The sequence below is a fragment of the Hemicordylus capensis genome, chromosome 6 (assembly GCF_027244095.1).
Source record: "Hemicordylus capensis ecotype Gifberg chromosome 6, rHemCap1.1.pri, whole genome shotgun sequence".
Taxonomy (NCBI): domain Eukaryota; kingdom Metazoa; phylum Chordata; class Lepidosauria; order Squamata; family Cordylidae; genus Hemicordylus; species Hemicordylus capensis.
In genome coordinates, this window is record NC_069662.1 from 3,935,795 (window position 1) to 3,963,217 (window position 27,423).

The 27,423-nt window shown below is 49.1% G+C and overlaps 1 protein-coding gene and 4 non-coding genes across 6 annotated transcripts; 4 read left to right on the forward strand and 1 right to left on the reverse strand.

The window, feature by feature from the left end:
• The first annotated feature begins 3,108 nt into the window (after nucleotides 1–3,108).
• On the forward strand, nucleotides 3,109–3,190 carry TRNAS-CGA (transfer RNA serine (anticodon CGA)). Its single transcript has one exon. It is a non-coding gene; the product is annotated as a tRNA-Ser (tRNA).
• Nucleotides 3,191–18,069: 14,879 nt separating this feature from the next.
• On the forward strand, nucleotides 18,070–25,560 carry LOC128329007 (transcription factor HES-7.1-A-like). Of its 2 annotated transcripts, XM_053259365.1 has the most exons (5): nucleotides 18,070–18,163; nucleotides 18,514–18,609; nucleotides 18,768–18,846; nucleotides 21,766–21,804; nucleotides 23,492–25,560. In XM_053259365.1, the coding sequence occupies exons 1-5, from the start codon at nucleotides 18,119–18,121 to the stop codon at nucleotides 23,959–23,961; spliced, it is 729 nt and encodes a 242-aa protein (XP_053115340.1). In that variant the 5' UTR covers nucleotides 18,070–18,118; the 3' UTR covers nucleotides 23,962–25,560. The 2 variants fall into 2 exon arrangements, with proteins under 2 accessions (XP_053115340.1, XP_053115341.1); XM_053259366.1 differs by lacking the exon at nucleotides 21,766–21,804.
• An 84-nt stretch (nucleotides 25,561–25,644) lies between these two features.
• On the forward strand, nucleotides 25,645–25,715 carry TRNAG-GCC (transfer RNA glycine (anticodon GCC)). The gene has a single exon. It is a non-coding gene; the product is annotated as a tRNA-Gly (tRNA).
• A 649-nt stretch (nucleotides 25,716–26,364) lies between these two features.
• Nucleotides 26,365–26,438, reverse strand: TRNAT-AGU (transfer RNA threonine (anticodon AGU)). The gene has a single exon. It is a non-coding gene; the product is annotated as a tRNA-Thr (tRNA).
• Nucleotides 26,439–27,053: 615 nt separating this feature from the next.
• On the forward strand, nucleotides 27,054–27,125 carry TRNAA-CGC (transfer RNA alanine (anticodon CGC)). The gene has a single exon. It is a non-coding gene; the product is annotated as a tRNA-Ala (tRNA).
• Nucleotides 27,126–27,423: the final 298 nt, after the last annotated feature.

The following is a 27,423-nucleotide window of genomic DNA, read 5'->3' on the forward strand; positions in this document are numbered from 1 at the left end:
TCAAGGAAGCCCATCGAGTCCAGCATCCTGTTTCGCACAGTGGCCCACCAGATGCCCCTGGAAGCCTACAGGCCACTGGAGTTGAGGGCATGCCCTCTCTCCTGCTGTGACTCCCCTGCAACTGGCACTCAGAGGTGAGGCCAGGAACCCACTCCCCTGTTCTCTGCAGGTGCCTCCGCTCCTGCACTCCCTCTCTGGGAGAGGTCCTGGAGGAGGGAGGTGACTGGTGAGATTCAGGGATCTGAGCCATTCACTGCACTGGGGTCTGTGCGCCATAGGCCACCCCTTAATGATCCGCCTGCTAGGCCATCTTCCTGCTGTCCACAGTGGCCACTGGATGCCTCCAGAAAGCCCACAGAGCAAGCATCTTTTGTTGGTTGCCACAGAGACCACCTGCCTCTGATCACGGAGGTTCAACTTAGCTAACGAATTTGAGTCTCCAGGCTCTAATGAATTATTGCATCCCAAGGTACTGAAGGCACTTCCAGAGGTGATCTCAGAACCATGGTCTTTGGGAACTGCTGGAGAAACAGTGAGGTCCTGCCGGAAGAGACTAACAACAAACACATGTTGTCGCTGCCTTCAAAGTGGGGAGAAAGAAGTTGCTGGGGAACGGCAGACCTGTGAGCTTGGCATCCAGCCCTGCAAGATCCTAGATCAGAATTGCAAGGCGGCTGGTCTGTGAGCACTTAGTGTGGTGATGAGGAGGAGCCGGCATGAGTTTGCCAAGAGCAAATCTTGCCTGAGTACGCTCATCTCTTTTTCTGACAGTCTGATCCATTTAGTAGATCATGGGAGTGCTGGTGACATAATGTATCTTGATTCCAGCAATGCACTGGACAAGTCTGGGAACCTTGACTCTAATCAATTGGTCAGGTTCATCAGTTAAGAAGAAACCCTTTGATCTACTGAAATACTGACTGAATTAATCAAGCAGTAGATTCTAAAATGCATATATTTACGCAGCTACTTATAAAAACTGCAGATGGCAAGCAACATCATAAAGAGGCATACCCCTGATGGGGGGGCAGCCACCTTCCATCTCACATGTACTAGATAATAAAAAATCTCTCTTCCAGGATGATACTCTGCTACAGCACACACACATGCAGGAGGGTACAAGGATCATAGGAGCATAGGAAGTTGCCTTATACTGAGTCAGACCCTTGGTCCATCTAGCTCAGCTTTGTCTACACTGACTGGCAGCAGCTCTCCTCTCCAAGATTTCAGGCAGGAGTCTCTCCTCACCCTATCTAGAGATGCTGCCAGGGACCTTCTACAATATCTCGCAGTAGACAGCACTCACATGTAGTAATCCATACAAATGCAAACCAGAGCTGACCCTGCTTAGCACAGGTGATAATCCACACTCGCTACCGCAGGACCAGCACATTCTTTATGCAAATGTAATTGATTGGTAAATGAACTAAAATCCATACTTTTAAAACATGTAATAATGTTAATATTATATTGCTGGTTTTCAAATTGAGTGCCTGTTATTTGAATCCTTTGAGGAGAGAGCACTATATACATATTGCAGTAAGTAGTTAGTAATGCAGTTAATCAACTAAGATGTTGTTAATTGGGTGACAAGGCATCAGTTTGTCTTTCTGGGTGGTGCCAACTAAAAAACAGAGTACGTGCCTAATAACACTGAGTCACTGAACCTAGAACCACTCCCAGACATTTGGAACATAGGAACAATAGGAACACAGGAAGCTGGTCCATCTAGCTCAGTATTGTCTTCACAGACTGGCAGCGGTTTCTTCAAGTTTGCAGGCAGGAAACTCTCTCAGCTCTATCTCAGAGAAGCTGCCAGGGAGGGAACTTGCAACCTAGATGCTCTTCTCTTCCCAGAGAAGCTCCATCGCCTCAGAGGAATATCTTGCAGTGCCCACACATCAAGTCTCCCATTCAGATGCAACCAGGGCAGACGCTGCTTAGTTAAGGGGACAAATCATGCTCACTACCACAAGACCAGTTCTTCTCTCCAGGTCAGCCTCACACAGCCAATTCTGGCATCTAAGTCAATAATTAATGTGATGGTACATTATTAATATGTAAAACTGGACAGTCAGTTTATATATAACTAACATGTGACGGCTTAACTATCTGATGTGGCACTGCAAGCTTTGATTTTTGAAACAGTATCATAGCATTTTAGAGGTGAAAACAGGTCTTCTAGTCAGCCCTCTGCTCACTGCAAGATGATGATGATGATGATTTATTTAATATATATACCCCCTGACTCCAAACACTCCAGGTGGTTCTCAAAAACTAAAACCAACAAAACCAACTATTAAAATATTATTATTTTAATTAATTGATATTGGTATTGTTAGTGTTCACCGCCTAGAGTCTTTGGAGGAGGCGGTATAGAAGAAAATTCAAACAAATAAATAAATAACCAGGAATTAAAAAGTTTAAAACTTTCAGAAATGACAGCAATTAAAAATATTTAAACAACAGTTAAAAATATAAAATATTCAGAGACTTGTGTTTATAGCTCAAGGATATAATTCAGGATTATGTTTTATGGCAGACACTTTCTGTCTCCAGCCAGCCTGTATGTATAATTTCTGTGCAACTGTACCACAATGTAGCATAGAAAGTTTGTTAAAAAGTGGTATATCATTATTCCTGGTGGCAGTAGCAGTCTATCCTTCTGGATTAAATGGCATTAAGTAACATAAATCTGAAAGATCCAGGACAGGAAGAAGAAGAAACCAAACCAGCAAACAAAGGCTTCGTCTTGCTGATGATGACGCCCCTGTGTGAGGGCTATAACACTTCAGAGCGGCAGGTCGGGGCTCACATAGCTGAATATGTTTTGATGTAAACCTCCCTGAGCCAAGGGCGATATATAAATCAATTAAAAAAAAAATGCCTCCGTATAAGGAAATGTCCCTAGACATCTAAAAAGCAGAAGCAAGGAGGAATCTAACCCCGGCTTCTTCCCGGCAGAGACTCCTGATATGTTGGGGACATGCAGCCACACAGCCGCACTGTCTGAAGTGAAAGAGCCCAGACACAGGTTTGCCACCTCTGTGCAAACTAGGCCTTAGGGAGGAGTAGGAAAGAGACACGCTCAAGATTGCATGCCAAGTGGCTGTGATGGCCGAGTGGTTAAGGCGTTGGACTCGAAATCCAATAGGGTTTCCCTGCGCAGGTTCGAATCCTGCTCACAGCGTAAGTGCTCCTTTTCCTTCTCAGCGTCCTGGCAATGTGTCTGCAGGTGATACAATTGACTTTAATTTTGATGGTGCATGTCTTCTCCTCACAGCCTCATTCAAAGTGAAGGACTTGGTCAGGATACGACCTGTGCAGGTCTGAATTGCATTGAAATGGAAGCTGCTACGGGCAAGGCTGGTAGCTCAGGGGAAGAGCTTCTCTTTTGCAATCAGAAAGTCCCACGTTCAGACCCTCCCGGGCAGCATCTCCAGGTAGTGCTAGGAAAGAAATGCCTCTGATCCTGAAACTCTGGAGAGACTCTGCCAGCCAGGGTAGACGGTATTGAGACAGATGGACCGGACCCAAGGGCCAGGCTCTGTAGAGAGCAGCTTCCTCTGAAATCCTCGTTCCCTCCTGTTTCCGGATTTAAAGACAGCATTCACAGCATACCTGTCTGAACTTGATTCAATTTCACAGGAAGTGGATTCTCCAACAGATTTTCAATTCGCAGTCTTCCAAAAATAAAATCACCGGTAAAACAAAACAAAACTGGCCCCCTTTCTTGTTATTTCTTTAATGGAAGTTTATAAATATATTGGAAAAATATGTAACACAATTGCAGGTTTAACTGGTGGTGATAGAGATATGCATTCGTGTTAACAACTGCTGTGAAAAAGCTGAATGCCACGGCCAGCGGCTTGCCCAGAAAGAACATGGGCAGCGTTCTTCATATGTTTAAACCTCTTAAGATTTGCTTTTTCAACCTATTTCTAATGAAACTCAAATAAAATGTTAACTTGATTTCGTGTGTGTGTGTGTGTGTGTGTGTGTGTGTGAGAGAGAGAGTCACTTTCTGGGCAGCGGTCAAGCCGCTGGTCAGGACCCAATAAACCCATAGCTAAAATCTGGCTACTGGGGCAAATTTGGAATAAAACAATTCCAACGTCATGCTAGGGATTATTAAGGGAAGTGCAAAAAAAAAAAAAAAGACTACTAATATTATTATACCTGAGCAAATCTATGATGCAGCCATCTTTGGAATACTGAGTCCATGACATGTCTAGTTGTCTTATCTCAAAAAGGATATTAGAGAGCTGGAAACGGTGCGGAAAATGGCAGCTGAAATGATCAGGGGCTGCCTTGCAGCATTTTTCTTGGGAGGAGAAAGGGCTAAAATTTTCAGGATTTTTTCATTTAGAAAAAAAGGAACACACGACAGAAGTTTCATGAGGCGGGGACCTGAGAGGAATTTCTAAAACTCTGCATGGTGTGAAGGACGTCGATTAAGAAAGGGGTTCCCAATCTTGGGTGCCCAGATGTTGTGGGACTACAACTCTACAAAGGCCTAGAAAGGCCATTGGAGCTCGGGATGATGGGAGTTGTAGTCCCACATCTGAGCACCCAAGGTTGGGAACCCCTGCTCTGCTTCCGATACAGCCAGGCTCTCCTGCCCACCCACCCCCGAATTTCCAGAATGTGTGTGCTCTTTGTGGCTAGCGAGTGGCAAGAGAGAACCCCAGCTAAATGAGCAGAGGGGCACCTTTCCAAGTGGCGCGATGCTCTTATATTTCGCAGGAGGAGAGCACCCGGCCCTCTCCATCCCCAGCACAGCACCCCTCCAGTGTTGCTGGTGCCCCTCTCGCGCTTCTTTGTAGATTGTGAGCCCTCTGGGGACAGGGACCATCTTATTTGTTTTTATTGCTTCAAGTAAACCGTTTCGGGAACTTTGGTTGGAGAGCGCTATATCAATTGTCGCCGTCGGACGTAGCGGTAGCAGCAGCACCACCACCACCACCACCACACTGGGCACATAGTCTCCTGTCCTGGAGTTTGGTGGGAAAGCGGCAGCGCCCTTTTCTTGACGGGTGCAAGAGTTGCTCGGCAGAAATGCAGAGAGGGAGAGCCGCCCCCACGGCCCCCGCCCCCCGGCCCCCGTCGAGGCCCAGCCCTTCGACTCCCTGCTGGGGGAAGAACGAAGCGGCATGATGCATCTCTTCCGTGTGTGTCTGCCTGTTTTGTGCCGGTCGTAAAGAGGCATGCTCGGACACGGGAGTCAAGCCTGGCTTTGAAGCGCCAAGGGGCTTCCAAGGGGCTTCTGTTTTTCCTGCCGCTGCCTGCCTGCCTGCCTGCTTTGGGGGGTGATGGCTTTGAAATTCGGCCAGGGGAAAGGGAGGGACACACTGGTCCCCCCCCCGTCTCCGCCCCCAGTCGCGTGGACAGCAGAAGGTGGGCGGGGGGGGGCGGGAGGCAGGCCCTTCATGTGTCCGCGCACTGCGAGGGGCCGACGGGCGGGGGATCAAAGGCTGGTTGGCCACGCCGTCATAAAAAGGAGGGTGGGGGTCTGGGGGAGGCGGCAGAGGGAAACCCCGCGGAAAGAAGATCCGCCTCGCCTCGCCTCGCCTCTCGTTCCAACGAACAGCTGAGGCTGCGAGTCAAGAGCGAGGGAGGGAGGGGCTCCCTCCCTCTCCCTCCCTCCCGCGGCCCAGTTTGCAGCCCGGGCCGCCTCGCTTCCCCGTTTTCGGCGTCAAAGAGCCCAACACGAGCCCCGCGCAAGGGCTCCTTTCGGGCCAGGCCCCATTCCCAGCACAACGCCCGCTTGCACTTCCAGGCGAGTGAGAGAGTCCGCGAAGGTGACCTGGAGCATGTGCAGAGAGAGCCTTTCCCTCTCGCCAGTTATCTGGGACTGGTGGGGAAAACCCGGCTCTCCGTTTAGAGGAGGCAGAAGCCACTGAAGGCTTCATGCACACCTAAAAGCCAAGGGTGACCAACCTGATCTTCCTAGCTGTCGGACTACAACTCCCATCATGCCCAGCAAGCGATCTCTCTCTCTCTCTCTCTCTCTCTCTCTGAATGATGGAAATGATTATGCTGTATATCATAACCTGTGGTTCCAGATGGGAGTGGTTAACTCTGGTTGCCATAAGGTGGTGCAGCAGTTATAGTGTTGAGCTAGAGGAAAGAGACCTGGGTTCAAATCCTCCCTTGGCGGCCATGAATCTAAGAGTCCTCGGGCCAAACCCTAGGTAAAGTTGTGCTGTCCAGTCGGTGTCAACTCCTGGCAACCACAGAGCACCCTGTGGTTGCCTTTGGTAGAGCACAGGAGGGGTTGACCATTGCCTCCTCCCACACAGTCTGAGATGATGCCTTTCAGCACCTTCCTATATCACTGCTGCCCGAAATAGGTGTTTCCCATAGTCTGGGAAACATACCAGCAGGGACTTGAACCGGCAACTTCTTGATCCCTAGGTAAGTTACTTCTCCACTGCACCATTAGGTGGCCCAAATCCTATATCTCAACCTAATTTACCTCTTAGGGTTGTTGTGAGAAGCAACAGGAGGGAAAGAACTCTATATAGCCTCCTGGGAGAGGGGCAAACACAGCCCCCTCTCCCCTAGCTACTCCCCTGGTTCTCAAACTTGAGTCCCCAGATATTGCTGGACTACAGTTCCCATAATCTGCAGTTCAAATGGACAACATAGGAACATAGGAAGCTGCCATATACTGAGTCAGACCCATAAGTCCATCTAGCTCAGTATTGCCTTCACAGACTGGCAGCAGCTTCTCCAAGGTTGCAGGCAGGAATCTCTCTCAGCCCTGTCTTGGAGATATCTTGTGTGTTTCCAAATCCTTGTGTGTAAATCTTTGTAGATATATCATGTACAAACAACCACTTTGTATATAATTGTGCTTTGGCAACGTACTGTATGCTTTGGTAGTTTGTTGGTTCAATAAAAAAAATCTTGTCCTATTAAAAAAAAATAATCTTGTCCTATCTTGGAGATGCTGCCAGGGAGAGAACCTGGAACCTAGATGCTCTTCCCAGAGCGGCTCCATCCCCTGAGGGGAATACCTTCCAGTGCTCACACTTCTAGTCTCCCATTCATATACCAGGGTGGACCCTGCTTAGCTAAGGGGACAAGTTATGCTTGCTACCACAAGACAAGGTTGAGAACCCAACTGGAGCTTCTAGGAGGAAACAAATACACTCTTGGTCTGGAGGGCAAAGGCCCTTCCTTTGCACACAGTCAGAGAGGCACGCTTGTATAACCAAAAGCAAATGCAACATGGAAATCAATGCAGTATTGAAGGTATTATTTTGCTTCCTAGGTGGAGGAAAAAACCCAAATCAATCTTTCTCTCTCTCTCTCTCTCTCTCTCTCTCACACACACACACACACACGTCAACCAGCCTCGTTCTGCTGCCAGGCCGGGCCTCACTCTGAGTTGCACTGGGGGTCAGCAGTGCTCTCCTAGGGGGACAGGGTTGGACGATCACGGAGAGAAGCTTAAGCCCCGCTTGGCTGCATGGGTGTTTTTTAAAAACTGGATTAGGTCGCTTGAAGGGATCAGTCTTTTTAGCTGGATTGTTCCTTGTGTGGCTCTCGCGGATGTTGGACTTTTGGGGTGGGGGATTATCCGCTTAGTGCTAAATTAAATAGTTCATTCCACTGCCTCTTTTATCTTCCCCATAGCCAACCAAGGGAAGCCAGCAGAAGTTCCAATTGACTTCTAAAGGCTGGTGCAGAGAAGGTGGGGTGTGTGGTGGAGGGAGACCAGGGTTCAGTCCTACATTCTTTTGCACACCCAGATGGAAAAGATGCACCCAGCTGTTTGGGAATGCATAGTTTCAGGAAGCTTTGAGCCCCTACTCAGCAATATGTAGGGCTGCCAACGTTTAATAATGACTTTGCTCCTGTGCTTTTTAAGCACAGCCTGAGCTACGTTGAGAAGGTGAAGCTGTTCCTTCACATGGAATTAAAGGGATGGGGAATGCTTCACTGGGTGGACTTCTACCCTGCTAGGCTGCCAGGTAGTTGCAGGAACGTGGTGCAGGAACAGGGTCAGAGGGGGGCAATGGTCACCAGTGTGTTCCACATCTGTAACAAAGGCATGGAGCAACATTTGAAGAAGACTCCTGTGTGACTTGAAAGCCTGCCATCTGCCTTTTAAATTCTGGCTTGACAAATGTGAGATTTTGTCTCGCCTACTCTGTGTTTCCTGACCTGGGGGAGAAAATTGTGTTTCTTGGGAAACAATACTATCAGTTCTGCTTCTTGTAGCTTTTCATATTTTCCAGGACTTTTGTTTAGATAGGATAGTGGTGTCTGGGGTGTGGGATGGGTGGGTAGGGGGAATCTAGAGTGAATCTGAGCTGGGACTTACCCCCTGACCCTGTGACCTGGTCCCCCCCCTCCCCGTCCCAATCCCAGGACTCATTCAGTCTTAGCGCATGAAGGAATGATTGAAAAGAGAGCCCTTGGCCAGGGCTTCTCAACCTTGGATTCCCAGATGTTGTTGGACTACAACACCCATCACTCCCTACCACAGAGGCCAAAGTCTGTTGTGGCTGGGAATGATGAGGACTGTAGTCCAACAACATCTGGGAGCCCATGTTTGAGAGAACCCCTGGGTCTAGCAGGCCTTTCCACCACAGTGAATAAAAGATAAAGTGTGCTGTCGAGTCGGTGCCGACTCCTGGTGCCCACAGAGCCCTGTGGTTGTCTTTGGTAGAAGAATACAGGAGGGGTTGACCATTGCCTCCTGCTGCACAGTATGAGATGATGCCTTTCAGCATCTTCCTAGATCGCTGCTGCCCGATATAGGTGTTTCCCATAGTCTGGGAAACATACTGGTGGGGATTCGAATCAGCAGCCTCTGAAAGAAACCCCTGCCAAATCCACCACCCACCCAAGATTAGGAAGAAGGGCCCCCAGTCCAAAGGGCATGTCCGGAGACCCAGCAGCCCCTCTCTGCTGAGACCCAGACTGCTGGATACCAAAGTGGGGACTGGAAGTCAGTTATGCAAGTTTTCTCACATACCCCTGCAACCTCTTCTCCTCTATGGTGGGAAACACTTTCCTTCTCAATTTCTACCTGCTTTGCAGGACCTCAGTCCGTGGGCAGGTGGCAAAAGATGGAGGGTGGGGGAGGCAAAGTGTGTGTGGGAAAGGGACATGGCCAGGAAGGGAGTGATTGTGGCAGCCCATCATGCACACTCTGGGGGGGGGGTCCCTCCTCCCTTCCTCACCTTTCCTTTTGGGAGAGCACTGAGAGCTTTTCAAATGCCACCACCCCCGCCTTGATTTCACAGATCTCTTCTGCTACAGACTAAGGGTGAGCCTAGCAGGGAGCTGCTGAGACAGATGTTCAGCTCTGGAGGCCAAAAGCCAAATGAGAGGACTCCCGTGGGCTCCTTCTGCAAGGGGAGGCACCAGCTCCAGAAGAGCCCTGCTGGATCAGACCCAAGCCCCCCCACCCCCCGACCAGCATCTGTTTCTCACAGTGGCCCACCAGAAGCTCAGAAGCAGGTCCTGATGATGACATATCTTCTCTGTAGTTTGCCCTCTCAAAATTGGCATTCTGAGGTATACTGCCTCTGCACAGAGAGGCTCCACCTTGCCACCACAACTCCATTGACACCTCTCTCCTCCTCCTCCTCCTCCTCCTCCTCCTCCTCCTCCATCATCATGAATTTGTCTACTCTTTTGTTCAGTCCTTCAGTGCTGGGTGACCCAAGAAGAGAGCCCTGTTGGACTGGGGTGAAGAAGACCGTCTAGTCTCCTGCTTCCCACAGTGACCAGTAGGTGCCTCCAGGGAGCCCATAAGCAGGGATTGAAGGCAACACTCCTCTGTTTGCCTCCCTCCCAAATATATACTGCCCCTGAAAATGGAGGTTCCATTCAGCCATCACAACTAAAAGCCGTTGTTTGCTCTGTCTCCTCCCTGAAGTGGCCATCACCACACCTTGTGGCAACAAATGCTGAAACTCAGGTCTGTGCGAAAGCTTCATTTTGAGGCCTGTTTTCATTGTTTTTGACGTGTGTATCCCTCCTTTCCTCTAGGGAGCTCTGGGGAGCCTGCACAGCTCCCCCTGTGATGTATGTTAGGCTGACAGCAAAAGACTGGCTTGCCTGGGGTTTCTTGGAAAGCCTGGAACCAAACTGGGATTTGAACCCAGGTCCTTCCAGTCTTAAGACCAATGATATGGGGTTCGCTGGCATGGATGCCCTACTTAAGTTGCCAGTATTTGTGATGGGTAAAGACCCGGAGCCTATAAAGCTACATGGCAGACAGAAACTCACTCAGCCATTAAAGCTTTGGTGAGTGCTGCATCTCTGGGTCCAGAAAAGTGTCCCCTGTTGCTGGCTATTTCGGCTGACTTTGTGACTGTTCAAGGCACACACAGCCTCTGGTCTGTCCATTAGAAAGGAAGCAGCTCCGTTTCTGCCCCCTAATTCCAGGTGGGTAGGTGTGTGCGTAAGCCATACATACTAACTCAGTGGGGAGGAGAATGCTCTCTGTACATGCTCCAAGGCTCCAAAGATGGCATCTCATGTTTCAAGTTTCAGTCCTGGGCCTGGCATTTTTAAACTGGTAATGGAACTCCTCCAGCCCAGGGGCAGCCAACTATAGTTGGACTACAGTACCCATCATTCCCATGCAAAATGAGACGTACCTATTTTCCCAGGCTTTTAACTGAAATCTATTTTTTAATTTTAGTGTGTTTTTTATCTATTATGATTTTTAAAAATCTTCTTATTAATGTTAAATGTTTATATTTTGTATTATGTTTTTAATTTTGAGATTTGATCTTAGGCGGTATATAAATGAAATGAAACAAACAAACAAACATAGATAGATAGATAGATATTGCAGCTGAGGTTAGGAACATAGGGAACTGCCTTATACCGAGTCAGACCATTGGTCCTAAGAGTGCTGGACTAGAACTGAGGGTGGGGAGGACACGAGTTCAAATCCCCACCCAGCCATGAAAGTCACTGGGTGGCTCTGGGCCAGTCACTTCTCTCTCAACCTAACCTACCTCACAGGGTTGTTGTGAGGAGAAACATAACCAAGTACACTACTAGGGGCCCTTTGGAGGAAGAGCAGGATAGAAACGTAAAAACGAATGAACAAATGAATAGTACACTACTAGCTGATCCCTTACAGAGCATCTGTGCCCCTAGTTTGCCGCCACCGCCTTCTCCCCCCACACCCCGCTGCCACTTTTTTGCCTGCCTGCCCCCACCTGTCTTCTCCCCGGTCCTCCTCCATCTTCCCTGCCCACCCCCATCTCCTTCTTTTGCGGCACCTGCCCACCCACCCCTACTTTCTGGCTGCCCACCTGCCGGCCGGCCAGCCAACTGCCAGTCATAGCCGCTCAGCCGCCCATCTGCCGATCGTGGCCACACGGCCACCTGCCGCCATTTTCTTCAGCTGGCCACCACCATCACCACCACATTCATTCTCTGGACCGTCCCATGGCTATCTGGCAGCTCTCTCCAAACTCTTGTGAGAGCTGCCACACATGGGATTAGCCACAGGTACATCTTAAATAATTATATATAAAGAAGGTAGGAGGTGGCCTGTAGCCACCAGACTAGTAGCCATGGATAGGTCTGTCCTCCATGAATTTATCTAAGCCCCTTTTAAATGCATCCAAGCTAGTGGCCATCACACCCCATAGCGGCTCTCCGAGGTTCAGGCAGCTGTCTCTCCCAGCCCTGCCTGGAGATACTGCCAGGAAGTGTATCTGGGACCTTCTGCATGCAAGCAGATGCTCTTGCTCTTCCACGGAGCTACGACTCCATCTCCTAAGGCGACTATCTTAGGGTCCTCACATGTAGTCTCCCATCCAAATGCAAGCCAAGACAGACCCTGCTCAGCAAAGGGGACAATTCGTGCATGCTGCCACAAGACCAGCTCTCCTCTCCAGGATGGGAGTTGTAGTCCACAACAGCTGGAGAACCTCAGGGGGGCCCACCCCACTCTAGCCCACTGAGTTGAATGAGTGCAATCTGAGTAAAGTATGTGCATGGATAGATCTTTCTGCACACACAGTTATTCACAGATTATGTTCAATGCACGTGCACTTCCCATCTGTAGCTTGTATTTGAGCAGGTCTGTACCCATGAATACACATGTACTGAACATATGCGTTGCCATTCACACAAAAACCTGTACCTGTGGATGGATACCTTGGTGACATAATAATTTCTGAACAGGTCTTCTGCTTTGGTGAGGCCTAGGTCTCTGAGTGTTTGACTTTCTTTCTTTCTTTCTTTCTTTCTTTCTTTCTTTCTTTCTTTCTTTCTTTCTTTCTTTCTTTCACTAACTAACTAACTAACTAACTAACTAACTAACTAACTAACTAACTAACTAACTAACACATTTTTATACCACCCCATACGCAAGTCCCTGGGTGGTTCACAACCTAAAAACACAAGAATTAAAAAACCCCACACACAATTAAAACAGTGTCAAATACAAATAAAAACTCTCAAACTTTAAAACTATACACTAAAAGCCTGATTAAACAGGTATGTTTTCAGGTCCTTCTTAAAAACATCCAGAGAAGGGGAGGCTCTAATTTCGCTAGGAAGCATATTCCAAAGTCCTGGGGCAACCCTAGAAAAGGCCCCGTTTGAAGTCACCAGCAATCCAGCCTCCCCAGATGATCTTAATAGGCAGGGCAGGGGGTGGTGAATGAAGAAGGCGGCATTCTCTTAAATACCTTGGACCCAAGCCATTCAGGGCTTTGTAGGTAATAACCAGCACTTTGTATTTTGCCCGGAAGCTTATTGACAGCCAGTAGAATTCTTTTAAAATGAGTGTAATGTGATCTCTCTGGGTAACCCCGGAGACCAACCTGGCTGTTGCATTCTGTACCAATTGCAGTTTCTAGACTACATACAAAGGCAACCCCAACTTACAGCGCATGGCAGTAGTCAAGTCTGGATGTTACCGACATAAGTGTACCACTGTTTTAAGGTCCTTTATCTCCAGAAATGGAGGTACTAGCTGATGTATCAGCTGAAACTGAAAGAAAGCCCACCTAGCCACTGCCTCAACTTGAGAGGTTGATTCAGGTGCAGGGCCAACATTGGGCAAATGCGTTCAAAGAACCCAGGCTGCCAACCCCAGGGGCTGTGCCCCATGGCCCCAGACAGGCCCCCCACATCTGACGTCAGACATGGGGGGCATTATTTTTCTCCCAAATGGGGCTGCATGGCCCCATTTGGAGGGAGACCATGCCCCCACACCTGACGCCAGATGCGGGGGGCGTGGCTAGCTGGCCTCCTGCGTCTGATGCCAGACGCAGGGGGTGGGACCAGGGGGCCGTGGCAGCAGCCAAACATGGACCGCCACCCGCCTCCCTCCACCCCTGAGCTGATCGTTCAATTTCTATACTGCCTTTATTGTTTAAGCTTTAGCTTTGGAGTTTTGAACTTTGGAGTTTTGAGCTTTGGAGTTTTGTCTAGCTTTGTCTAGCTTGAGTTTTGTCTAGCTTTCACAGCCTGCAACTGTTGGCAGATCTGCCCCCCCCAATTAATGTATCTAATCATTGTTAAAAACCATCTCAGTTAGTGGCCATTACCATGACTTTTGGCAGTGAGTTCAACAAGTGCTGCATAGTGTGTCATAGCACTTCCTGTGGTCTCTTCTGCCCATCCTTGCACTTCCTTGGGGACCTCAAATTCTAGCATCTCATAAGAACATAAGAACAGTCCTGCTGGATCAGGCCCAAGGCCCATCTAGTCTAGCATCCTGCTTCACACTGTGGCCCACCAGATACCAGTACCTTTGGGAAGCCTACAGGCAAGAGGTATGTGCATGCCCTCTCTCCTGCTGTTGCTCCCCTGCAACTGGTATTTGGAGGCATCTTGTCTCTGAGGCTGGCCTATAGCCACCAAGTCTAGAAGCCATTGGCCTCGAGAGAGAGGATGGAATGTCTCTCTCCCGCACACGCCCTTCATAAGGCTGTACATCTCTCTCATGCTCCTCACCCCACCTCCAAATTTGTGCCTGGGGGTGGTGCCTCTAAGCTTTCTTCTTCTTCTTTGCTTGTGGGAAAATTCTCATCTTTTTTATTTCAAGGTATGTTTTGAACTCTTGGCTCTTCTTCTGATGAAGGGGTGAGGGACATCGGTGGCCAGTTCTGACACCTCCACTTTTATGGCACTGAGTATCACAGCTGGCCTCAGGTTCCCACAAGCTGGTCACCATCCTGCTCCCTGAGGGCCACAATAAAAGGTCATAAAATGCCGGATGGCCCCTCACAGGATGGCCCCCGCATGCACGAAAGGGTAATTCCAGTCACACTGTTGGAGAGAACAGCTCTATGAGAAGGTGGCAGGGAGCGGGCTGGGGGGATGATTCCCAGAGACAAAATGCACTTCATCCTCTGAGCAGCCAACATTCCCATTTTGCAATCCTAATTATGACGTGTATAGAACTATTAGAGCACAGAGTAATAGGCCCTGACCCGAGTTGCTGACGATGTGAAAGGGAGGCAAGAGAAAGGCAGAAGCACTTATTGCAACTAATGTACTAAGCATCTTCTCCTTTGAATTCCGCCCCTGTGCCCTGGCATTCCCAAACTGTTTGCGCAGATGGGAGCTGCTTGGGAGGAGGGTATTTTTTAGGGGTCGGGTGGGTGTAAAAGTGCTGAACTTACGTCTCTGGGCAGTTCGCAACCACATAAAACAACCTGAAACGGAAACGAAGTCATTAAAACAGCTTAAAACCACAATTCTAGTTTAAAACCTTAGGTGAATAAATGCCTCTTTAGAGACATCTATAAAGCTGCCAGAGATGGGGAGACTCTTATTTCAGCAGGGAGAGTGTTCCAGAGTCTCGGGGTGGCAGCAGAGAAGGCCCATCTCCGAGTAGCCACCAGACCAATTGGTGGCAACTGCAGATGGACCGCTCCAGATGATCTCGATGGGTGGCAGGACTCATAATGAAGAAGACGTTCTCTGAAATACCCTGACGAGATGATGATATTTCGCATTCAGCATCTATCAACCAGGCTTGCATTTTATTGTTGTATTCTATTTGATAGCATTCACTGAAGAAGAGGGAAACGAGCCAGTTTTGAGTACTGAACTGAGGGCTGCGTCCATTAAAAGGATGATATCCTAAAGGGTTAGGGTTCATATCCCATAAGAACATCGGAAAACCCGGCTGGATCATGTCAAGGGCCTATCTGGTTCCGCATCCTGCTTCACGCAGTGGCCAAGCGAGGAAAGGGGGCAAGTGCTCCCTCCTGCTGGTCTTCCCTTTGGCCCCTTCTGATCCCGAGGGAGAGGTACAGCTACCAAGGCTAGTAGCATTTAGCTTCAACAGGTGACCCACCCTGGGTTTGAATATGATGAGAGAGGGAGAGAAACGTCTCTCTATCCACTTGATCCAGACTATGCATAATTTCATACACCTCTATCATGTCCCCCTCCTCCCCTTACCCACCTTCCTTCTAAACTAAAAAGACCCTAATGTTGGGCCCAGTCTCTCTCCAGTGACGAAATGATGGAAATCCTGTTGAAATTCCTTTAAAGTTACTCCTGAGTAGTACTATTGAGTAACTTGGTCTGGGTGTTTAATTTGTAATCCACCCAGAGATTTTATATGGGGCAGCATTTTAAAAAAGAAAACAACAACAATAAATTACAACAACAATAAACGCCATCCATATTAACCAGGCTAATCCTGAGATCATGGATCCACAATCCTAAATGGAAGATTGTTTGAGGTCCAGACCTTGGATTAAGAGGACTGACATGCCTCCCTCCCACTCAAAACCACAAGTGTGCTGTTGTGGGGGAGAGAATAAAATATGCAAGAGTTTCGAGGCTTTGATGGGGTCATTGTTACTCAAATGAGGGAAAGGAACGCCTTCCAGAATTCTGGTAGCAGGTTTGCATAATCCCTTCAGTAATTTGGATATTAGAAAGTGAATGGGGGCTCTGCTGGAGGTTAGCTAAATTAAAAGGTGGGGTGGGGTGGGGGGTCATTTAATTGATCTGGACTCACCCACACACTGCTTGGTTGGATACCTGTTAGCTTTTCCAGGTGAATGTTAACACCCCTGCAAAGTAAACCTTTTAGCTCTAACAGAGTAACTTCCCCCCCCATCCTAATTTCTATCATTCTTGATCATTTTGGTTCTCATTTGGGATTGCCAGCTGAATGGCATGGGTCTGTTCTTTTGCCCTTTCCAACTGTAGAAATCAGCAGGGGGCATTCTTCATGGTGTGTGAAGATGAGCATTATCATTTGCTGACATTTATTTATTTATCTATTTATTCGATTTCTATACCACCCTTCCAAAAATGGCTCAGGGCAGTTTACACAGAGAAATAACAAACAAACAAACAAACAAACAAACAAACAAACAAGATGGCTCCCTGTCCCCAAAGGGCTCACAATCTAAAAAGAAACATAAGATAGACTGCAGCAACAGTCACTGGAGGGGTCCTGTGCTGGGGATGGACAGGGCCAGTTACTCTCCCCCTGCTAAATAAAGAGAATCGCCACATTAAAAAGTGCCTCATTGCCAAGTTAGCAGGTTAAGCTTTTTAAGAGAGGGGTTCTCAAGCCTGAGGCTCCAAATAGTGTTGGACTACAACTCCCATCACCCCCAGTCACCATGGCCTTTATCCACTGTGGCTGGGGATGATTTTTATTTATCATTTATTAGAAACATTTAACATACCACCCACTCCAAAGACTCTGGGCGATGCACAAAAACATGCAAACAAGGAAACATTAAAAATTACATTCTAAACTAAAAACTAAAGTGACTAACAAAAAACAAATATTCTGTCAATGGTTCCTTCCAGTTCAAGGCCCCATATATATAGTTGCTTGCTTATCTTTTTGTGCCATGTGGTATGGGTTTTGAGAGCCTGAAATGATAGCCACACTTGGGCCTAATGCATTTCATTGTGGGGGGGGGGTCATGCTGCCTCATGGATCCTGTAATCCTGAAGTTGCATTAACAGCCCTTTCACATATCAACCTAGGGCACACTGCATCATGGGTTGTGTGGTCTTGAAGGAGTCTAGTAAATACTTTGCCTTTCTATGCATGCATCTTTCCTTCTGGATTGTACCTGGTCTTGTGGGACTTGGTAAAATGACAAGTGATATGCACACTGGAGAATTAAAATAACACTAGACTGCAGCTAATTTGTTTCATGGTGTGATCCGAATGGATACAGCCAGCGTGGTGTAGTGGTTAGAGTGCTGGACTAGGTCTGGGGAGACCAGAGTTCAAATCCCCATTCAGCCATGAGACTTGCTGGGTGACTCTGGGCCAGTCACTTCTCTCTCTGCCTCACCTACTTCACAGGGTTGTTGTGAAAGAGAAACTTAAGTATGAAGTACACCGCTCTGGGCTCCTTGGAGGAAGAGCGGGATATAAAATGTAAATAATAATAATAATTTACCAGAATAAAAGATAACCCTGAATTTAAGACAGCCCCCTGAAAAACAGAGGTTACACAAAGGTCATGCCTGTATTTACTCAAAGGGACCTCCCAATTTCCAGCATCAAATAATTTAGACCTAGTCTTGGCTTCAGCTAAACACAATAGACTGCGAGAGAGCAAAATGCAAGGCCAGAATACTTTTTGGATGCACGCACGCCTGGTGTGTTGAATCTAGCAGGAAAGCCAGCTGCTGGGCCCAGTCCCTGCCCTGGGTCCGTGAAGGCCATTGCTTCACATAACCAACGATTTCCAAATTTCCAGGATGAAAGCGAAACAAAACAAGCTCCCGTCCCTCCAAGCCCGCACCAGACCTAGCGAAAGGCGAGGCGGCCAAGAAGGCAGTTGGTGGCGGGAATGGCCACCTTCTCCTTTGTAGTGCCTCTGGCGAAGCGACAAGTGTGTGCGACACACTCCGTGCCCCAGGATGGGGGAGGAAGATCAAAGGGTGGAGGCGGAGGTGTGACATTTTCTGGGAGGAGGGGGGATGGGGAGGGATGGGGATGGTGTGCTGGGGGGAGAGCGGGGAGGGGAGGGGAGAGGGGTATAAAAGGGTCCCCGGGACCTTTGAAGAAGGAGAGGAGAGAGGGGCATTTTTTTGGTCTGCAGACCCGAGAGAGGCAGCCCGAGGCCACCCGCCCGCCCGCCCGCCCGCCACCTTCTTGGGCCCACCAGTTATGAAGATGACAAGCCAGAAGTGGGAAAGCAAAGAGGAGAAGAAGGTAACAGTTGCAACTGGGCACCCTGGCCGGGCTGGCGGCCCTGCAGGATGCTGCTGCTGCTGCTCGCCACTCCGCCGCCTCTGGAGGAGGAGGAGGAGGAGAGGCCAGGCGGTGGTGGTGGGCGCCGGTGGCGGCGGCGGCGGCGGCGGCACGAGCTCCAGAGCGGGAGGGGCCGCGGCCTGGCGTGACCTTGCTGGCTGCGGGCTTCTTCTGCTTCAAAAGCTCGCCTCCCTCCTCTCCCCTTTCTCCGGATGCCCCCTGCTCCTGCCGCCACCCCTCCCGCCCCCCGGCCTGCCTGCCTGCCTGCCTGCCTTCCCTCCCTGCCTCCTCCCGTCTCTCTCTTTCTCTAGCTGCTGAAGCCCTTGATGGAGAAGCGGCGCAGGGACCGCATGAACCAGAGCCTCGACCGCCTGCGCGTCTTGCTCTTCGAAGCCACGCAGGACGAGGTAAGGGAGCCGCCTCCCCTCCCTCCTCTCCACGCCCGTGTCCAGACCTTTCCTCCCCCCCCCGCAAATCATACAAAGAATATTTTATTTTCATTCCTCCCCCCGCCCCCTTTTCTCTCCCCCTCTTCTTCTTTTTGTCTTGTTTTTTCTCTCCGCAGAGACTTAAAAACCCTAAAGTTGAAAAGGCAGAAATTTTGCAAAAAACAGTTCAGTTTCTGAAGACGCAGCCTTTATCAGGTATAACGTTTCTTGTAACCTTTGCTTTCTTTGGCTTTTTTCCTTATAACACACACACACACACACACACACACACACGTATGTAATTAGAAAATACACAATGATGGAAAGGCCCTCAGGAAAGACCTGCATTGCTCAGGTCAGGACTGTGCAACTTCGGCCCTCCTGCCGACGTGGCACTTTAGCTCCCATCATCCCTGGCTATTGGCCACTGTGACTGGGGATGATGGGATTTGTAGTCCAAAAAGGGCTGGAGGGCCACAGTTGTGCAGCCCTGGTTTAGATCAGAAGATCTTAGATATTGGGCTTCCAGCTGTTTTTGGACTTGATTGGTTGATTAAGTGCCATCAAGTCAGTGTTGACTCTTAGTGACCACATTTGGAGTACAACTCCCTTAATTCCCAGCCACAGTGGTCAATAGTCAGGGGTGATGGGGGTTGTAGTTCAGCAACAGCCGGAGGCCGTGTTTGCCAAGCCCTGGTTTAGATGAACAGATTGGTCCCTGGATTTGGATACTGGTCCATCTTCCTAGAATTTAAATTTCTCAGTTTGCATATTTCCTATGGTGCATTGCAGAGGAATTCTGGCGGATGCTTCAGGGCATGTTTTGGGGAATGTGTGGCACACTAACTGGGCCGGTTGGGTCCTGCCATCACCATCCCACAGGAACCAGTGTGAATCCTGAGACATCCTCCTCTGCACGTTACAACTAGCAAACCTCCGTTCATGTCACTGAGCTTCTCATTAATGGACTCCTAATAAGTTTCCAGGTTTCTCCTCTCCACAATAACCCTGCCTGAAAATCACAGCCACAAACAAAAAGGCCCTCCCTAACTTTTCTTTGTTGTGCACTGTTATTTCTGCCATTTCCTTGGTCGCGCCTCTCCTGTTGATTCAATCAAATCAGATGCAATGGGATAAAATCCTGTTTCAGTTATTGCAAGTGACAAAAATTTATTTGCTTTATTTATGGACCATCAATCTGCCAGTGCACTCAGGGTGGCTTGCAGTTAAAAATAATGACATATTGCCCAATATAGGGGTCCTCAGTCTCAGCTCCCCCAATTTGTTGGACTACAACTCCCATAATCTGCAGCCATAGTGGTGGAAGGCTATTATGGCTGAGGATTGTGGGAGTTGAAGTCCAACATCATCTGGGGACCTGAGTCTGAGGACCCTTGGCCTAAAAGATACATGCAAAAAGGGAGGGGGAGGGAAGAGGAAAACAGACAAAGTATTCTAAAACTGGATGGACTAAACCCGTTTAACACAGCCATCTTTCATCAGTGTGTTCCCAGCTAAGAAAAAGGAAGGCATTTCTCCAGTGTTTTAGCTTTCTTCTGAAATCCATTGTCCAAAGGTGTTGAGATGGAGCCTAAGCCTAGAGAGTTTCTTTAAAAAACCCTTTAAAAGGATTAAACACTTTTGCGGAAGATAGCAAAATCAATGGGTACTAGCCGCCATAGCAAATGGAGCCTCTGTGTTCAGAGGCAGTGTATCTGTGAGTCATGGATGCTGGGAACAAATGAGGATTGCTGCCTCCATCACACTCATCCAAGGAGTTGCTTAGAAACATCCAGCTGAAAGTTGGAGTGGGTGAGGCTTTGTTCCAATCTAGCCGGGTGGCAAATGGGATCAGATGCTACACCTCCAAATAATTTCTACTCCCCCAACCACATTTTTAAAAAATAACTCTGTAATATGATGGTTTCCAATTGCCTGGATCTGGTGCTTGTTTGTGGATAGAGGGGGCTCCAATGCACATGTGGAGTTTTAGTAGAAGTTGCCCTCTTTATCAGAGATGGAGGCTGTGCCTGGCAGGTGGGAATCAACAGGTAACGATGCAGAGGGGGCAAACTTCACTTGTTGAATTAATTAATCCTTCTCAGGACCTGTGAAGAGCAGAGGTGCTTCATTTTCTTTGCAATGAATGGATAAAGCCTGAACATGTCAGAGGCTGTTTATAGACACCTGTGTGGGTTTTGGACTGGGTTGATTACATATCTAGGTGTGTGTTTGAGCGGGAGAGAAGACGAATGAGGGGCGATGTACTCAAACAGACCTCACTCAGTACCAACCTAGCACCACTCCCTTTATTTCCCCAAATGACTACAAGTACGGATATTTATATACTGGTCTTCAACCAAAGTTCTCAAAGCGGTTTACACAGAAAAATAAATAATACATCAAAAAGATGGTCCCCTGTCTCCAAAGGGCTCACAATCTAAAAAGAAACATAAGGCAGATACCAGCAACAGCCACTGGAGGGATGCTGTGCTGAGGATGGATAGGGCCAGTTGCTCTCCCTTGCGAATTATAAGAGAACCACCACTTTAAAAGGTGTCTCTTAGCTCAGTTTGCAGGGGTAAACTCAATCCCTATCCTTTAGATAAAGCTTTTTAAATTGCTGTTAAAGTGAAAGGTAGTTTTGTTGCATGCATTTTGTTTAAATATCATTTGCATGGGTTTCTAGGAAAGGTTTGCTTCTCTTTCTTTTCTTGCAAAGCTGAATGATTATTATTTTTCCTTTGGCATGAAGCTATAGTAATGCAGACTGTGCTGAACTCCCTGTTTGCAGTTGCTGTTATTAGTCTCAACCCCTCTTGCCACAGCCCTAGGAAACAGGCAGTTCCCTCCCTCTCCATCCCCATCCACTTCATTGTTGCATTTCATCAAGGGTTCTCAGAATTGGGTCCCCAGATGTTGTTGGACTACAACTCCCATCATCCACAGTGACCCAATGCTGGGTGTGACAGGAGCTGTAGCCCAACATCTGGGGACCCTCGTTTGAAAACCTCTGCATTACCTTCAGCAACAAGCGCTTATCTATGTATTTTTCTTTCTCTCTCTCTTTGTCTCTCCCACCCTCCACCCCCCACTTTCCAAACCAACTCCCTTCTCTCTCACAAACCACTTTAGGTTTCTTTAAATGCCACCTCAAATGTTTTGCATTGTGGGGTAAGTGAAATTAGGGTTGGGGTGCGTGTGTGGAGTGTGTGTGTGTGTGTGCATAGTGCTCCTTTTGCATTTTTGTGCGACTGAACAACAACTCACATTTTCCAGCACTTGGGAACCGCAAACAGATGCAGGTTAGAAAAGGCTGGACTCGAAGGGGACCTTCTGAGATGCCACTGAGGAAGCTTAAGCAATTCTTGCACGTGGTTTCTTCTCTGATTTTTCTAGGACTGTGTCTAGCATAGGAATATTGCACTGTATTCTGGCCAACTGGGCATACAGATGCCGCTAGAAATCACCCAGAACAGACTGGAGGGGCAATCAGCCTGCGCCTGGACATTTCTGTCTTAAAATTAAGAAGCTTCTTTATGGTTGCTGATGCTGCTACAACCCTTGATTTGAGCAGGGGTCCCCAGATGTTGCTGTGCTACTACAACTCCCATTATCCCCAGCCACCGTGGCTTTCAGAACCTAAGGCTTTTTTTTTTTTAAGGGACCCAAGGTTGAGAACCCCTGTATGAGGGAGGAAACCACTGTTGTTTTTACTTGCTTATCTATGGCATGAAATAAGCACAGCTTTACACATTTCTGTGTGCAGATGCATTGAGGGGACAGGTCAGGCATACCTGCAGATCGTACTTCACTGTTGAGAAAAGGGGCTTCAAAATAAGATAGCCAAAATCTGAACAAACTGAGGCGGGTGCAGAAGAAGGGTTTGGATAACTTCATGGAGGAGAGGTCTATCAGCGGCGACTAGTCAGAGGGCTGTGGGCCACCTCCAGCCTCAAAGGCAGGATGCCTCTGAGTACCAGTTGCAGGGGAGTAACAGCAGGAGGGAGGGCATGTCCCTTTCAACTCCTGCCTGTAGGCTTCCAGCAGCATCTGATGGGCCCCTGTGCGAAACAGGATGCTGGACTAGATGGGCTTCCTTGGGCCTGATCCAGCAGGGCTGTGCTTATGTTCTTAAGAGATGCGTGGCTGCAGATGATGGGTGTTGTAGTTCAAACGGCAGCTGGAAAGCCCAGGTAGGTTGCCCTTGCTGTCGCGGAGCTCTCTAGCAGAGAACGCAAGTGCCCAGGGCCCCCCTGGCAGAAGAGAAGTGGCAACTGAATTGAAGTTTATAGTGCGGCCTGTTAGGCACAGCTGTAGGGGGGAGTGGGGGGAAACCCAAAGGAGATCCAAAGTTGGGTTACTAACTGTGTTGTCTTTTTTTTTCCCTGGCAGGGTTCCTGGGCCTTTGATGGTGTGTGGCGAAGCAGAAATTGAGCAGGAGATCTTTTAATATGTTTTTTTGTAGCATAGATGCAGGGACACACCCTTCTGAATTTCTGCTTCTCGCACAGCAGCTAGGCACATACCCCCCTGCCAGGAAAAAGAAAAGGAGTGTGCCACTCCATTAGAGAGAAGAGGAAAACACGGTGACAGTCATGGCAAAGGTCCGGGTTGGCCCGCCTGAGGCTCTCCAGCTGTCTCTGCACTACAACTCCCATCACCCCCTGCCACAATGCATTGCAGCAGGGGGTGATGGGAGTTGTAGTCTGACGGCAGCCAGGCGGAGAGCCTCGGGTGGTCCACCCTGGCAAAGCTAATGGCAGCAGCCCTCCGCGGTCCTGAAGGCTGGCCTCTTTCCCAGCCGCCCATCTCAACTGTTGCTGTCTCTCTCTTTTTGCGGCTGCTGAATACACCACAGAGACTAAGCACAAAGAGGACGCCCTCTTGCAGAGATACCACAGTGGCTACAGGGAGTGTCTCACCCAAGCGACCCACTTCCTCCGAGCCAGCCCGGGCATTTGCACGGGCAAAAAGGCCTACCTGATGGAGCACATTTGCCACTGCATGGAGAAGATCGCGGCCAGCCCCCGGGCGGAGCTGCACCGGCCGCCACCCCCGCCGCCCGCCGCCAACCCCAGCTACGAGCTGCCGCAGCGCTACAGCCCCGATGTGTTCGCTGGGTGCAGCCCGCCCCTCGGGGGTGCTGCGTACGTCCTGCACCCGCCTCCCACCGGTTACCCCGCCAGCCAAGGACTCCAGGCCCGGGTCGGCGGCCCAGCCCAGCAGGAGGGCTGCAGCCGGGCTCAGCAGAACAAACTCTCGGAAACGCGGAATTCCGCAGCACAGTCCCCCCTGCAGGCGCTGAACGTTTGGAGGCCCTGGCCTTGAGGAAACCCCCTCCCTCTTCTCACTCTTTTGTAAATGTATATTAAATTCTCTATATATTGTACAGTATGGGTTTTATGTTGCTGAAGGTTCGGGATCTTTTTAAAGGGTTGGTGGTGGACTCTACCCTTCTCTTCCCCCCCCCACCCCGTACTTATTGGCAAAGATTAATTTTTTAAAATAATAGCAGTAACACAATCTCCCTTTTGGCATCTCACAGTTAGGCCTCCTCAAGTGGGACTAGGCTTCGAATAGGGAACCCTTGCTAAGGCTCTGAGAGGGTCAGAAGGAGGCTGAATGCTAGGGAATGCTTGCCCCCTGCCCTTCGGTCTCACAGCACCCTGGGTCCATGTCTTTGGTTTTTCTCAGTGGGGGTGTCCTGAATGTCAAGGCTGTTATGGCTCCCTCCATGTGGCTCCTGAGGACAGGACGAGAAGCCATGGGTTGAAATGGCAAGGAAGCAAATTTAGGCTAGAACTTAGGAAGAATTTCCTAACAGTAAGAGCTGTTGGACAGTGGAACAGTCTGCCCCATGCAATGGCTGGCTCCTTCTTTCAAGGTTTGCAGAGGCTGGATGGCCAGCTGCCAAGGATGCCACAGGAGATTCACGGGTTGGACTAGATGACCTCTGAGGTCCCTTCCAGCTCTAACATTCTCTGAATTTATGTGGGCGAGCTCAGGGGAAATTGTTCTGTATCAGACCCCTAAGCAAAGAGATGTCTAATCCAGCAATAAGGGGCAGGGTGTGATGGGGAAAACAAATATTTGTTTCCATTGTGATTTTCTTGTCCTCTGAACTGATGTATATTTTCTAGTGTAGGGGGCATTTTAAAAAGGAACCTCAAGGCAGAATGCTGCTGGAGACTGACATGGTTTTTAGAAATAAATACTGGATTAAAACAATTTGTACCCCCCCAAAAGTAGCATTTTTTGTGTATATGTTTCAAGACCGGCTAACATCCTGTGAGTCTGGCTCACACTGCAGTAAGACATGCATGTGTGAATGGTCCAGACAGAACACTGCAAATGGATCTTTGGTGTCTCCTCACATGCAATGCTTTGTGAGGAAGTTGGTTGTGACATTCAGCCGCCACTCATCAAGGGCAAAAAGATCAAGTGACGGCATGAAGAACCAGTTGGGTGAAGTCCCTGCACTACACTGTGACAACAGAGTCTGCAAATTGAGGGCCTTCACAATTGATGTTTGTGTTTTTGGTGTGCATTATGCTTGCATTAGGCATGCATGTGTGGATTACACATATTGGATTACACTTTGTGTTCTCACTCCTTCATCTTGCTCCAATTTCATCACAGAGCAACACTCTCAGAACGGTACATTCAAAGTTAGCCAGGTGTGATGATTCATCACCCACCGCTAGTTTATATATGTTGTGCCCTGAGCGTCTATGCCATTGTGGGGCAAATCCCAAAGGAAGAAACTGGGTTAGTCTCTTGTAACAAAAGTATGAGACCTGGATTACCTGCAGGATTGGATGGGGCGGCACTCTTCGGTTGCACAGAAATTCACGGTCTGTCAATTATGTCTGTTTGGTTTTTTTTAAAGTTGCTTTATTCTTGTTTTTAAATAAAGATGTGCTGTGAATTAAAAAGAAGTGTGCACAATAATCCCTGGACACATTGCATTGCATTTTACATACCGGTCAAGCATCATTTTAACACAAGCGAGCATTGGTGGTTCAGTGGTAGAATTCTCGCCTGCCACGCGGGAGGCCCGGGTTCGATTCCCGGCCAATGCAGCAACTCTTTTGGTTTTAAAAACTCTACATAGCCTTTCACTCTTCCCCATAGCTTCTCGTTTATTTTCCTTAGATGTTTCCCACACACCCCTCCTCTTCATGCTGTCCTCCTCGCTGAATTTCCGTAGACAGGTCATGGAGACCAGGCCCACCCTCCGACACTGCATGCCTCGGTAACCCCTTCTCGGAAGGCGAGGCATGCTTGTCTGCTGCAAGCGAGTTGCAAACCTTTGGGGGGGGGGAGGGTGAGCAGCCGCAGGAGGTGAGTTGACCTGGAGAATGCCTGAGAAGCGCAGCAGAGCATGGACCTGCCTCTGCTCCAAAGAAGGAGCGGGAGGGAGGGAGGAAGAGCCTTTTGCTTTCGGTGTTTAACTGCTTGCTGCGCGTCTCTCTGCTGATCCCCGGAGCGGGCTCGGATGTCAGCCAGGCTGAGTTCCACCGAAATGCAACCAGAACGGAACACGGGGGTGGGGATGCAGAACGCCGTGGCAAGAGAGCCGGGATAAGCATGCCTTTGAGGAACGCGGAGAGCTTTGTGAAGAGGGTTGGGAGCCTCTTTGAACTTTGTGGGTTTAAAGTATATAATGACAGCCTGCAGAAGAATTTGTATGTTCTTTTCAATCCGTTTCCAAAAAAGAAGGGGGGAAAAAGGCACCGCTGGGATTCGAACCCAGGATCTCCTGTTTACTAGACAGGCGCTTTAACCAACTAAGCCACGGCGCCACCTGGCAAACGGTTTCTCCGCACTGTAATCTCAGTATGTATAGATGCAGCTGCTCGCCCCGGCCCTTCCGTTTTCCAGGGTACGGGTGAGTGGCGGCGGCAGCGGCGGCTGGCAACCCTTGAAAAGGCTCCTCGGGAAACAGTCAGCTATCCCGTGGTGGAGCAAAAACAGCCACGGCGCCAGGAAGCAGAAGTCTGTGTCTTCTGCGGCCAAGCACGCCCAAGAATACTTGGGGGTATAGAGCGTCCGCGTCCTGATGTAGGCACTCTGCGCTTTCTCAGAGGCACCCCCGCTATTGCTACCCCGTGTGTTCCCCGGGCAGAGTTTTCAGATTCGCCTTACTTCTTAAAGCAAGGGGCGGGGGAGGAGGAGAATCCCTCATCTCTACGGTGTTAGGAAGCCCACATGAAGCACCGAATATGGTCTTTCCATGCATAGTGAGGCGCACCAGGGATGTCCAGCTTGGCAGCGCGTTGGGGGGCTGCAGATCTCCGCCCTCCTTCCCATCCCTCTGCAAAGTAGTGAGGAGAAATGCGGAGAATTGGAAATGCCCCAGGATGGGAACGGTGGGAGAAAAGACTACAAGAGAGGAGCGCAGGAGTTGCTGGCGTGGCGGGGATGTAGCTCAGTGGTAGAGCGCATGCTTCGCATGTATGAGGCCCCGGGTTCAATCCCCGGCATCTCCAGCCGTTTTGGATCTCGGCTCCAAGCGAAAACGGCCTGCGTGGCGGTAGATCTATTTTAATTCCCAGCCCTTCTGGGCGGCCTCGAGCTCTCGCTTGGATGGACGGTGCTTCCTGGGGTTGCAGAAGTCTCGCATTCCCGCTTTATGTGGGGACAGAGTTAGCAAGAGGACACGTGTTTCAGTCCGTGCTGCAGGGCTCGTTCTGCCCGGCAGCAACTTTTCCAGGGCAGTTTCCAAAACAGCGCATGAAAAACAAACGTTAAAAAAAAAAAAAAAAAAAACAGCCATCAGAAAATATC

Excerpts from the sequence above, each read along its gene's own strand:
- LOC128329007 (XM_053259365.1), top strand. The coding sequence starts at position 18,119 with ATGAAGATGACAAGCCAGAAGTGGGAAAGCAAAGAGGAGAAGAAG. Across the intron at positions 18,610-18,767 it reads TCGAAGCCACGCAGGACGAG|AGACTTAAAAACCCTAAAGT; the intron begins GTAAGGGAGCCG and ends TTCTCTCCGCAG. Across the intron at positions 18,847-21,765 it reads GAAGACGCAGCCTTTATCAG|GTTTCTTTAAATGCCACCTC; the intron begins GTATAACGTTTC and ends AAACCACTTTAG.